We start from the raw sequence: 11777 nt of genomic DNA, 5'->3' as shown, positions 1-11777 counted from the left end.
TGTCACTGGGGTGGGGGTGGGGGAGCTGGGACTGATGATGGGATGGTGGGAGCTGGCCAGGAGGTCACAAGGAGGTGGTCAAGGTCACTGAAGGAACTGCAGCCCTGGAGGGGGCAGCCTTGCCTGATCAGGACCCTGCCCCCCCCCCCAGGGTGGGGGGGACCATGACAAGAGCTAGGGAACTTTTCAGTAGCCTGGCTGGGGTCTCGGAGGGTTGGGGTCCCTAGAGCTGGAAGAGCTTGAGCGCCAATAAGCGATTTTAGGAAGCATTGGGACCCGCCCGCGCAGGAAGTCTGGTCCAGGGGTCTATCGCAGAGAATGGGGCGGGGGGGGAGGTGCAGAAGTCGGGCTGGGACTGCCTGGGTTGCTTCTGGGGTGGGGTGGGCAAGGTCCTGGGTGCTGAGGCTCCCCGAGTCCGGGGTCTCCCAGGCGCCTCCTGGTGGGTGCTCCGTTCTCCCGGAGGCCGGGGCGGGGTCGCGAGCCCGCGCACCGCTCCCTGCGCAGCCTCCGCCCCCCGCGGCGGCCCCGCCCCCCGTCGCCATGGGAACAGCCGCGGCGGCCCGGCTAGCGCGCGGCTCGCCTGCCTCGGTCTCCGGCGCTCCAGGGGCGGGTGGGGTGGGCTGAGCCCGGGCCGCCACCGCTGCCGCTGCCGCCGCTGCCGCCGGGGAAAGGCCGAGAGCGGAGCCGGCGCGGGTCCCGGAAGAGAGCGCAGCCACCGGGCGCTCGGTCCCCGTCCCGGTCGAGGCCAGGGTGAGGGGCGCGGCGGGGCGGGGGCGGTGGGGGAGGGGTCCCGGGGATGCCGAGAACAAAGGGAGCGGGGCGGGAGACAGGGCTTCACCCCGCTGCGCCTCCCGGGCTGCGCGTTCGCACCTGTTGTGCGCGGGCCGGCGGGTCCGGGCTCCCTCTCCCCACTCTCAGCGCCCCCACCTGCGCTCACGGCCGGAGTTGGGTCCCCGCGTGCCTGTGGCGGCTTGCCCGCGGGCCGCGCTGGGGCGTAGCCGGGGGACGGAGGCGCGGGCGGGGGCTGGATCCGGGCACGGTCAGGGGGCGGTGGCGGGAGGGGGAGGCGCAGGGGCGGTAAGGCGCAGCCTCATCGCCGCGCCCCCGGCCGGCCCTTCCTCCGCAGGGCGCGCGGCGATGTGAGCCATGAGCGCGACGTGGACGCTGTCCCCCGAGCCGCTGCCGCCGTCGACGGGGCCCCCGGTGGGCGCGGGCCTGGACGCGGAGCAGCGCACGGTGTTCGCCTTCGTGCTCTGCCTGCTCGTGGTGCTGGTGCTGCTGATGGTGCGCTGCGTGCGCATCCTGCTCGACCCCTACAGCCGCATGCCCGCCTCGTCCTGGACCGACCACAAGGAGGCGCTCGAGCGCGGGCAGTTCGACTACGCGCTGGTCTGAGCCGTGCGTGGCCCCTCTCCCAGGGCCGACCCGACGGGGGCACCGCCAGGCAGGGATAGCGCTCAGGACCCGCCCCAGCGCCTAGCCCGAGGGGGGAGGGCGTTCGAGGCCCGGCTCCTCCCCCTCAGACCCCTCCCATCTCTCCTCCCGGCCAGGCCGGAGCCCCACTTCGTGCCTTTATCCTGCCCCGTGCTCGCTTCGTAACTCGCCGGCTCCGCTGGCCCCCGACTGGGAAGAGGACCCCCACCCCCACCCCGGGCGTATAGGTGGCTCTGCTATTGTCCTGCCGCCGAGCATGAGTGTCATGTCCATTCCTGGATGCGGGGGACCCCCGTGTCCCCCGTCCCTCCCCTGTGGTCTGGCGATCCTCACTCCTCCGCCCCCGACCCCCCCTTAAATGTTGAGATGCTCCTGCGGGGCAGACTGTCCTGCGCCCGCGGGGTGGACGCTGCAAACCCCTAGGCCCTGCGCGGCCTGCCCCGGAGACCGAGACTGGAGCGCACCCATGGCTGCGGTGCCTTCGGTGGGAGGAAGAGTGCGGGCAGGCTCCCCCGTACAGGTCAGCGCCCCTCCCTCAGTCACCACCTCTGCCCCTCATTGGCCCTCCTGCCACTTCCCCCATCCCTTCTCCCATCGCCCGTGGCCTACCCCACGCCTTCTCCCTCCTCCCTGCCTCTGAGCCGCTGGTGTCAATAAAGCTATTACTGAGCGCTTACTTCCTCCCCAGCCGTGTGAGTTAGCGTCCTGCGCGTGGTCGTTCCCGTCAGGACCCCGAGCGAGCCCTCCTGGCATCGCTGTTGGACAGGCCCGGGGACTAAGGACCAGGCAGCCTGAGTGGCAGGATTCCCAGCCGGGCTGGAATTGGAACCCACGTCTGAATTCCACATGCCCTTAATGGCTGCCCCATGCTGCCAAAACAGCCTGACCGAATTCTGGGGGGACTGACCTGTAAAGTAGCTCCCTTCGGCAACACGCATCGCCAAGACCCACCCTGCTTTCCTTCCCTTGACTTGGGGAGACTGGGGGCTGTGGAACAATGGGACTAAGGGGGGACGGGGGGCCCTGGAGGGAGCCACCAAGAGCTGGCATGATCTCCTGGCACTGACACACCCGCTCCCCCAAACCTCGTCCGGCCTGGTTCCTCCTGCCCACCATCCACACGCACAGTCTGGAGACCGGGGGACAGGCAGCACAGAGTGCGCTGGCTCCGCTCCACAGCCGCCAGGGAGACGTGTTTGTGCCCCGGGGGAGCCGTGTGCAGTGTGTGGGGAGACGCAAGCGCTTCTATAAAAGGAAGGCTGTGTGAATGCACGGGCTCTGCAAACACAACCTACCAGCTCCCAGAGGACTAGTTAGGCTGGGGGGTGGGGGGAGGCAGTGCTTTGGGGGGACACCTGGCTCCCCTGCCGTGCCCTCTCCAGCCTCTCCCTGGATCTACCTACACCCTCGGGCAGGCCGATTGAAGGGGGACCCCTTGTAGGGAGACCCGGCAGCACTCCTGGGAATTTGGGGCCTTTGGCAGCAGCCAGGACCCTTCCTCTACCCAGCTCTGCTCCTCCCTCCCTGCCCCTGAGGCCCCTCCAGCTCCAGCTCTCCCTCCCTCCCCCTCCTTGCTTTGCTAAGGCCACCTCAGGGGGACTTGCCCCCCTCCCTCCAACCTCCTGCCACATGAGGCAGCCCACCCTTACCCTTGACCTGTACCTGGGGCTTGGCTCCTCCCACCTAGCTACCCTCCCCCTGCTGGCTTCTCTTCATCTGCGTGAGGCGAGGTCACCTGTGCTGCAAACCCTGCACTCACGCCTGTCAGGCTCAGGCCTCATCCTCCACACAGTCACCAAGGGTCCCCTTCACGGCCAGACCAAGGTCACTCCAGGTGGCATCGAACCAAACCTGGCAGTAGCAGCCCTTACTGATGACTGCCTTCCTCCCTGCATGCCCCCCCCATCCCGCCCCCGGGACCCCGAGCTCCGGGCACTCCTACCTCTGACTTCTGGCACTTTGGGGCTCCACTCCCATCTTTAACTCACAGGAAAAAGGGAGCAAGACATATTGACAAGAACTTTACTCAGTTACAGAATACAGGATGTTGGAAGGGACAGGAGCTTGGGGGTGGGGGGGAGTAGTTTTTGACAGTGACTTTAGCCAAGCTGCCCCCGCTGCAGTTCCGTGGCCAAACCCCTGTACAGCTGTGCCGCTATTTCGGAGACCCCTGCAGTGTGCGTCATCTTAAAGGCCACCCCCTGCTGCCTACTGTCCAGGTACCTTCCACTGTGACTGGGTCCTCCCGACAACGCAGGGCCAGCCCAGGCAGGACTGAGGGCCAGGGGGCTCACAGATGTCTGCTGTGTCCTCCACCTGCCCGGCCTTCACTTCGCAGGGGTGGCTGCCTGGCCCAGAAATTCCAGGGGCACCAGGAACGGGTTCAGGGGGCAGACCCCAGCTGCTTGCCAAGCAGACTTTGGTTCACTTGCATTCTCAGGGGCCTGGGGCACGGCCTGGCTGGCCTCCTCTTGCCCCCTGGAGCTCGTCCCGGCATCCTGAGCTCCGGGCGCCAGGCCCTCAGTGGCTGCGTCGGGCTGAGGGGCGGTCAGGCGCACGTACATATCCAACATATGTTTAACCAAGGCATCGTAGGGCAAGCGCAGCAGCTCCTCGCGAAGCGCGGTGAGCAGGTCGAGGACCACTTAGGGAGGGGCGGGGGTTGCTACCCAGGGCTTCCTCCCTCACAGCCCTTGCCCGCTATTCTCACCAGCTGCAGAAAGCTCAGGGCCATGGCACCTGCGGGAAACAGACGACAGATATTTGTAGATCTTCTCGAAGTCCACAGACAAGTCTCCTTCCGCCGAGGGGTCAGCCAGGGATGCCAAGGGTGCCTCGGGGACCGGGCCATTCGTCTTAGGGGCGGGGCCAGGAGTGTCAGGGCTCGAGTCCTCCCGCCCCCCAGGGCTGCTGAGCAGCAGTAGCTTTCCGCGAGCCTGTGTGGGCTTGGGGGGCTTGGAGTGCAGGAGGCTGACGGGCTCCGTGGCAGCGATGGTGAGTACCTGGCAGGAAGAGAAGTCAGGGAGGGAAAGGGGAAAGGCCTCCCACTGGCCTCTCCCCTGCCCTGCACCCCGCTGGGCCCTCCACCTCCACCTGCTCACCAAATCCTCCCTGTTACACGTAACATACAGGAGCTGCCTCCGAACCGGGGTCACCATGTTCGGTGACGGGCCAGAGTCACTGAGCGGGCGAGAGGAAGGGCCCAGGAGCCAAGTCCCCCTCATTTAGACTTCTGTTTAACACCCTCACCCTGCCCCTGCGACGGCTGTACCTGTGAGAAAGCCACAGTTAGGGCCTCCTCCAGCGGGCCTGTTATCTTCTCAGCCAGATCCATCCATACCTGGATGGGGCGACCAGAAGGCACACGGTCAGCCTAGGGATCAAGCCTCAGGGGTCTCCAAGCCCTGCCCTTCCTGGGGACTCCCCTGACCAGGTTATCCCCCCAACACCCACACCATGCCCCAGGGGCCAGCCCTGGGGGGGCCTTGTCCTGCCTCACCTCGATGGGGGCCGGGGTCTGTGTTTCCTGGCGCCTGGGACCCTGCGGGCCACCGGGATGCACCCTCTGAATGGCCTCCCGGACCACGCGGCCCTTAAGCTTCCGCAGGAAGTCCCGGATCTGGAGAAGAGAGGAGGAGGCCGAAGGAGCCTTCTATACGCCCAGGGTTGGGGAGAGAGGCCAAAGCCTACTGCCTGCTCCAGGACCAGCACTGCTCCCTTGCCTCCCGCTACCCTGGTGTTACAGGTCTCAGTGACTCTGCCCCGGTGCTCGGGCCCAGGCCCCAAGTGTGACCAGCCACCCCATAAAGATGTAAGGCCCAGGCCAGTTCTGTTTCCTCCCCACAGCCAGGGCCCACCCTCTGCTAAGTGCTACCCTGTTCACCTCCCCGCTTCACCCACTCGGCCCCGTTTCCGGGCTTTCACTTCGGCCTCACTCCCGCGGGGTCCCGCTGCCCTTTCTGCTCTGACCCGGGCCTCTGCTCCGTCTAATTCGGAGTCTGAACCCTCAGCCTCTCGCACGCGCGGCCTCCACCTCGCCCCGCCCCTCAGTCTCACGTATGCCCCACCCACACCCAGCCTCTCCCCCAAGCTCGCCCCGCCCCTCAGCCTCACGTATGCCCCGCCCACACCCAGCCTCTCTCCGAAGCTCGCCCCGCCCCTCAGCCGCAAGTATGCCCCGCCCATATCCTCTCCGGGTCTCCAGCCCCGCTCCCTGCCCAGGACCCCTCACCTCCGCCTCGCTGCGGCCGGGCAGCTCTCGAGCCAGCTCAGCGGCGTCCGGCTCCGGCTGGCCCTGCCGCGCCTGCAGTAGTCGTAGCAGCTGCCGCTTCTCGCGGGCGCTCCAGGCCGCGGGGCCGGTCACCTCGCCCAGGTAGCGCGCCGGGGCCGCTCGCCGCCGCTGCGGAGGCTTCATGCCGGCGAGGGCGGTGTCGGCGTTCCCGGCCCGTTTCCCTGGTAGGCGGGCTTACGGAGGCCGCTGGGGTCAGAAAGCACGGCGCGGAGGCGGAACCAGATGGGGGCGTGGCTCCGCGTTTGCGGCCGAAAAGAACCGTTTAGATGCGAGAAGATGGAGAGACTGGCGTGCGAACTGAGGTGGGCGCGAATGAGACTCCCCCCTGCCTGCATTATATCTCATCCATGAACTGGAGCCGAGAACTTAGATCTCCTGCCCTCCCTCCATTCCTGGACTAAGTCTTGCGAAACTCCCATTGTGTGCTTTCCTTTTCCAAAAGGGGCGGACCCTGGCAGGAAGGCAGCTGTTCAGTGGTAGCCAAGAACCTGGGCTGTGGGGTTGGCCAGCCCTGAGGACCTAGAGCAAGTGATTTGGCCGAGCCGAGCCTCAATTTCCTCATTTGTAAAATGGAGCTAGTAGTCCCGTTCAAGGGAAGGGAGGAACTCGGATAGGAGACATTTTAAGAGCTCTCGACTAGACGGAGAGGAGACTGGAGCAGAGGCCAGAGGTCGAGGCCCTAGCAAGGGCAGGGTCCAGGGTGGGGGTGGAGAGCCGAGAAAGCCTGGCTCTGGGGAGCCCGCAGGAGGCAGGTGGACAGGTGCAGGGGTTGAGGAAGAAGGCGGAGCTTATTAAAACTTTAGCAGGTGGGGTTGGGTGTCCCTTTCTCTTAGGGAAAAATTCCCTTGGGTCTCCCCTGCTTTCCCCCCCCCCCCATCTGCATACGTATATATCGGTGTGTGAGCCCGGCCCCCAAGTCCTGGTCCGAGGCCTCTGCTTCCTGCCCCTTATACCCGCGCCAAGCGCACACGCAGACTTCCGAACTCAGCAGGTCAGACCAGATGTTTATTCTGAGCCCAGATGGGAGGGTGCGAGGAGGAGCGGGTGGGGGCGGGAGGGTTCAGAGCAGAGACAGTGGTCCGGTCGGGTCCGAGGTCGACCGCGGCTGGTCCAGCCCTGGCGGGCCTGGTTCGAGGCCGTGGCAGCTGTGTCTCAGGACCTTGCTGGGGGTGCGCTATTCCTGGGGAGGGGCTACCCAGGCTGAGCGAAGGAGAGGACACCACGCAGGCCACCCCCTTCCCCGCCGATCATTGGCCTCCTCCGTCAGTCTGTGCGGGAGTGAGGGTGGGTGCTAGTCGTGAATTCTCCGTGCCTAGTGTATGTCTGAGGTCTGAGGACCCCTCTTGTGACACAGAGCCCAAAGTTGGCCGTGGGTGACCCAGTGCCCGAGTTTGAATTCCAGCTCCACCAAATTTTGTGACTTTTGACAAGTTACTTCATAGAGTGCTTCATGTTTTTCATTTCTAATGTGGGGATAATATCTACCTGAAGGTTGTTATGGTGATTACATTAATTAATAGGCATGAAACCTTCCGGAACACTCCCTGGCACAGGGAAAGACTATGAAGTAATTTTCATCACCTCCTCCCTCTTCTAGCTGTCCTACCGGCCCCACGTTACACGCCCCGCCCGCCCTCCCCGCCCCCGCCCCCGCTTACTTGCCTCACTGGGACCTCCTGGGCTGGGGGGCCGCTGGGCGAGTCTCTCGGGGCCGGACCGGGGGTTGGGGGCGCTGGAAAGGAGAAGCAGGCTGCGGAGCAGTAGCGGTTGCTGCGCATTGGGCCGGGGCAAGGGCGCCCCCTGGGGGCTGCTACGGGCGTAGCGCAAGCAGGTCTAGGGATGGTCGGGCCCCACCGGCTGGGGGTTGCGGCGATCCGGGGTCGCGACCCGCGGGAATAGGCTGGGGGCCGGACGCAAGTCCCGGCGGGCGGAGGTTGGTACCTGAATGCGCACAGACGAGGCCGAGCCCGGCGGCCAGCGCAGCGCCCAGCACGAAGGCAGCCAACACCAGCGCCACTACCGGCGCGGGCTCCAAGGCCGCCGGGGCCGGGGCGGGAGGCTCGGGGCGCACGGCTCTGCTGGGGACGCCCTTGGATGGCCCTGTGGGAAGTACAACACAGAGACTGGGCCCAGGCCCCAGATGTCCTCCCTACCGCCCTTCCCCGACCCCTGCGGAGAACTGCGCGCTCACTGGGGGGTGGCCGCGGCACTGTCACCACGATGGGCTGCGTCAGCGTGTGCAGGTGGGGGCTGTCGGCACCCAGGCTCTCGCCGCTGCCACTGCCGGCGCCCGCACACGCCTCATCCTGAGGCAGACACTGTGGGGAGGAGGAGGCAGGAGATGGGGATGTCAGGCCCCAGGATAGAGGGACCTGTCCTCGGGGCTCCGGAGAGATCTAAGTGTCCAGCTCTCTACTGCAACCAGGAGTCGCACCAGTAAGCTCCTGGAAATGCGACCCCCTGAGAGGTCCCCGAGCCCAGCCCCTAAGATGTACAAGCAGCCAGCCACCCAGTCTGTGAGCACTCCAAATTTCAGCCCCTCAAGGTCACACCACCCGGTTCTCTGAGAACCTTGGATACCCAGAAGTTAGGCCCCTTGGCCGCCTCTGCACCGAGCCACCCAGCCCTGGAGGAACCTCAGAGTCCCGCCCCAGGCATCCCAGAGCATGCCGAGTGTTCATTCCCTGTCCCCTGGGGAACCCCTAGGCAGAGCCCCACAGCCCCCGCTCTTGGTCTCCGAGCCCAGCCACCAGCCTGAGACCCAGTGACTCTCCCCAGATCTGAGGGACCTCTGTCTCCAGGCTCCAAAGCGTCTGAGCCCTAGAACCCCAAGCTCCAAGGGATTCTTCCTTCAGAGGCCAGAGGGCCTGTGCCCAGCCCCCGACTGGCCTAGGCGCCAAGATTCCCAGCCGTGCGCCCGCGCACCAGCGATGGCGGCGGCAGCGTCAGAGGCGCAGGTGTCCGGCGGGCTCCCCGGAGGCGACGGCAGCGACTCAGCTGGCAGTGCAGGAACTGCACGGAGGCGTTGAAGACCGGGCGCAGGCGGAAGCTGAAGCGTGCCGGACGGGTAGCGCCCGGGCGCGGCGGCGGAGGCGGGAGGACAACCGAGGAGTCGGCGGGGCAGCCCCCGCGCAGGAGCGCCAGGGCGGGGCCCGGGGCCGGGCGCGAAGACGGTGTCACCGAGCAGCGGTGCAGGACCAGGCCCCAGCGCGGAGACGGACGGGCCAGGGCAGCCTAGAGGGCGAGGGCGGGGGCGGGGGCGGGATCAGCAACGGCCGCCCCCGTCCGGCCCGACCCGGCCGCGGTGCGACCCGCGTCCACACCTGCACGAACACGCGGCTGTCGGCCGGCACCTCGATCGGCCCCGCGCGGCGCGGGAAGGCGTCCTCCGCGTCCGACAGCTCCAGACTGAAAAGGGGTCGGCGCAGCCAGGACCCAGGCGCCGCGGGGAATGGGGGCGCTGGCGGGGAGAAAGGGTGACACAAAGGAGGTCGCGCTGCCCCTTAGCCCCTCCGGGCCAGTGAAGCAACCTCCCCGCCTCCTTTGGAGCATGGGTGCTGTCTTGGTCAGGGATTCACTCGTGCTGGCTCCGCGCCCGCCTCACTGCTGGCCGAGTAGGTATGGTATGTCCCCTGACCGTCCCATGCGCCCAGCGGACGCCACAGCCCCGCAGCTGAGGCTGCGAGCAAAGCTGCGCGTCTCTGCGGAGGAGTCCCCCTTCCCAGACCTGGATTTCTCCACCCAGAGCGGACCAGGGAGTCCCTGACCGGGAAGCGTTGAAGGGTGCCTGATGGGGGCGCGGAGGAGGTGGTCTGGCTGGGTCAGATCAGCTCCCCAAGGGGCGCACGGCCGCTCTGTGGGGCAGCAAGGCCAGCTTGGGGGGAAGGGTGCTGCCCCCCCTTTCCCTTCCAAGGGTACTATGACCAATGGGGAAGGGGAAGAGGAAGGTGCTCTCTGCCCCTCTGGCACAGCTGAAGCCCAGCCAGGCCACCAGGGTCTCGGGCTTCTCCCTTTGTCCTGGTTCCTCACTCCCAGATCGAGCGCAGCAGCAGCACAGGGTGCCGACCCACATGCCTGCCCCCCTGCCCCCCTCCCCACCTGAGGGAGGCACTCTGCTGGGATCCTTGTCAAATAATGTCCTCAGACATTTAGTACGACCCCCAGACACATTTCCTAAGCATATTTGTACACTGCTCGCCCACGGTCACTGGCCTCAGCATAAGTAAGTGCTGGGGCCTCTGAAGAAGTTGGGGGACCAGAAGAACCTGGAGACGCGATGCAGAGGCTGCGCCCACCTCCCACCCACCAGTTCCCCCAGGCAGCGCTGATGAGCCGTCCAGCTGAGAAACAGCAACACGGGGATGGCGGCATGATGGGCCGCGTCCCCAGCCTCTACGTACCAGGCGGTCCGCTAGGCAAGGAGGCGACCCCGGGGAGCAGGGCCAGCAGCAGGAGCGTGGCAGCCAGCATGCTGGACCAGCAGGTGAGCAGGTGGCCCCGTCCTCGGCTGTGCAGCCACCCCAGGAGGCAGGGAGCGGGGGCGGCGGACTGAGGGGCCTTCATCAGAGCCAGCGCCCAAGGTCGGCTGGGGATTAAGGGCTCCTCTCTGGCCAACCTGTGGCTGTCCGGGTGGCAGGGAGGGAGGTCCTGCACACCGGTCGCTCGTGTATCACTACACATACCACTCTACCGGGCTGCACGGCTTCAGTTTCCCCCGTGCTGAGGCCCCATCCCCCGGAACGACATGGCTCCCCCTGCGCCCCGAAGGTCACCGCTCACAGCCCCTTCCCACCTCTTGCTGCCGCGGCCTGCCAAGCTCAACACACACCACAGACTCGGTGGAAGAAAAGGGAGGGGTTTATTCTCAAGCGTCTAAGGATTTACAAACGAGGGCATTTCGTTTTAAAAAGGGCTGGGGGAATACTGGCGACCGGAGAAGGGTTGTGGGCCGGCGGGCGGCCTATGGCAGGCCACCCCAAGCCCCTGCTTGCCCACTCCACCCTCTGCCTGGTCAAGAAGGATGGCTGGTGACTGGCGACGGAGGGAGAGGACAGGAAAGAGGCAGAGGGGAAGAAGAGGTTCCCCCAGAACTCCCACTTCACACGTAAGCGGGGCAGGGGCGGGCAGACGCACTCACAAAACAGAAAATAGTTAAATAAAAATAAATCCAGGAGGCTGGCCCAGGGCCTCAGCTGGCCCTGCGCCCAGCCACGGAACCTTCCAGCTACCCACAAAGGCCTCCCCGCCCCCCCTTGGCTGGGCCAGGTGAGGGAGGGTGGGGGACCAGGCCTGTGGGCCCCGCACCCTGCCCCCATCCCCTCACAAAGGGGACCTGGGCAAGAGAAGGCGGCAGTTCCCCTCCCGGGTGGGGGGCAGAGAGCAGAGAACTCGAGTACTTTTGAACATGTGGCGTTTTGTGAGTGTGGAGCAGGAACGAGAGTCAACAGGACAGACAGGACACAGTGACGCCTAGGCCTAGACTGCGTCCGCCACGTCCAGCCACGCTCCTCACCTTTGGTGTTGCTTTTGTGGTTCTGTGGGTTTCTGGTTTTGTTTTGTTGTCCACTTGATTTGCATGCATCACCAACAAAAAGGAAACACACCCCCTCCCCTTCTGGCTGCTGCAGAGTGGGGCGGACTGGCCAGCTCTGGGGGAGTCAAGGGGCGCTCAGGGGCACTCCAAGGGCGTGACTGCCTGCACACGCCCAGCCCTCAGCCAGCCCCACCTCTGTCCTGTCACACGTCCTCGAACCCCCATACCCGCCCCTTGCACCCTCGATCCCTGCCTCCCCGGGGCCCCAGGGCCCCACTCCTGCCACCGACCCCCTCTACCACCTCCCTGCCGCAACAGCGTCCGCTGCCCTCACCGTGCCCTGCGCCCGCCTTCCCTGAAGGCCACCCTGTGTGGCCACGGCCCCTTGGGCTCCCTCCACGCCCCCTGAGGTCCTCAACTCACCCCACCGAGCTGTGGCCAGTCTCCAGCCCCAAGGGCTGGCCCCGAGGGAGGAGGAGCCCCCCAGAGCCCACCTTTGGGGCTCGCACCCCCCCCCCC

At 66.2% G+C, this 11777-nt stretch overlaps 3 protein-coding genes across 3 annotated transcripts; 1 reads left to right on the top strand and 2 right to left on the bottom strand.

Moving 5' to 3' along the window:
- The first annotated feature begins 491 nt into the window (after positions 1–491).
- Positions 492–2110, top strand: CTXN1 (cortexin 1). Its single transcript, XM_040628189.1, has 2 exons — positions 492–750; positions 1127–2110. Exon 2 carries the CDS (start codon positions 1147–1149, stop codon positions 1393–1395), a length of 249 nt encoding a protein of 82 aa, XP_040484123.1. The 5' UTR covers positions 492–750; positions 1127–1146; the 3' UTR covers positions 1396–2110.
- Positions 2111–3442: 1332 nt separating this feature from the next.
- On the bottom strand, positions 3443–6154 carry SNAPC2 (small nuclear RNA activating complex polypeptide 2). Its single transcript, XM_040629425.1, has 5 exons — positions 5666–6154; positions 4934–5053; positions 4706–4774; positions 4136–4436; positions 3443–4078 (listed from the first exon to the last, which is right to left on the bottom strand). The coding sequence occupies exons 1-5, from the start codon at positions 5846–5848 to the stop codon at positions 3762–3764; spliced, it is 990 nt and encodes a 329-aa protein (XP_040485359.1). The 5' UTR covers positions 5849–6154; the 3' UTR covers positions 3443–3761.
- A 1234-nt stretch (positions 6155–7388) lies between these two features.
- Positions 7389–9277, bottom strand: TGFBR3L (transforming growth factor beta receptor 3 like). The gene is given in 7 exon segments (XM_040628284.1): positions 7389–7412; positions 7414–7457; positions 7667–7825; positions 7917–8043; positions 8651–8959; positions 9049–9196; positions 9198–9277. Coding segments are annotated over 7 exon segments (891 nt in total).
- Between the last annotated feature and the right edge of the window lie 2500 nt (positions 9278–11777).

This window comes from Ursus maritimus, unplaced genomic scaffold (genome assembly GCF_017311325.1).
Source record: "Ursus maritimus isolate PB19 unplaced genomic scaffold, ASM1731132v1 scaffold_14, whole genome shotgun sequence".
Lineage (NCBI taxonomy): Eukaryota > Metazoa > Chordata > Mammalia > Carnivora > Ursidae > Ursus > Ursus maritimus.
The sequence above is the reverse complement of the archived record's forward strand: the minus strand, read 5'-3'. Positions and strand labels throughout refer to the sequence as shown.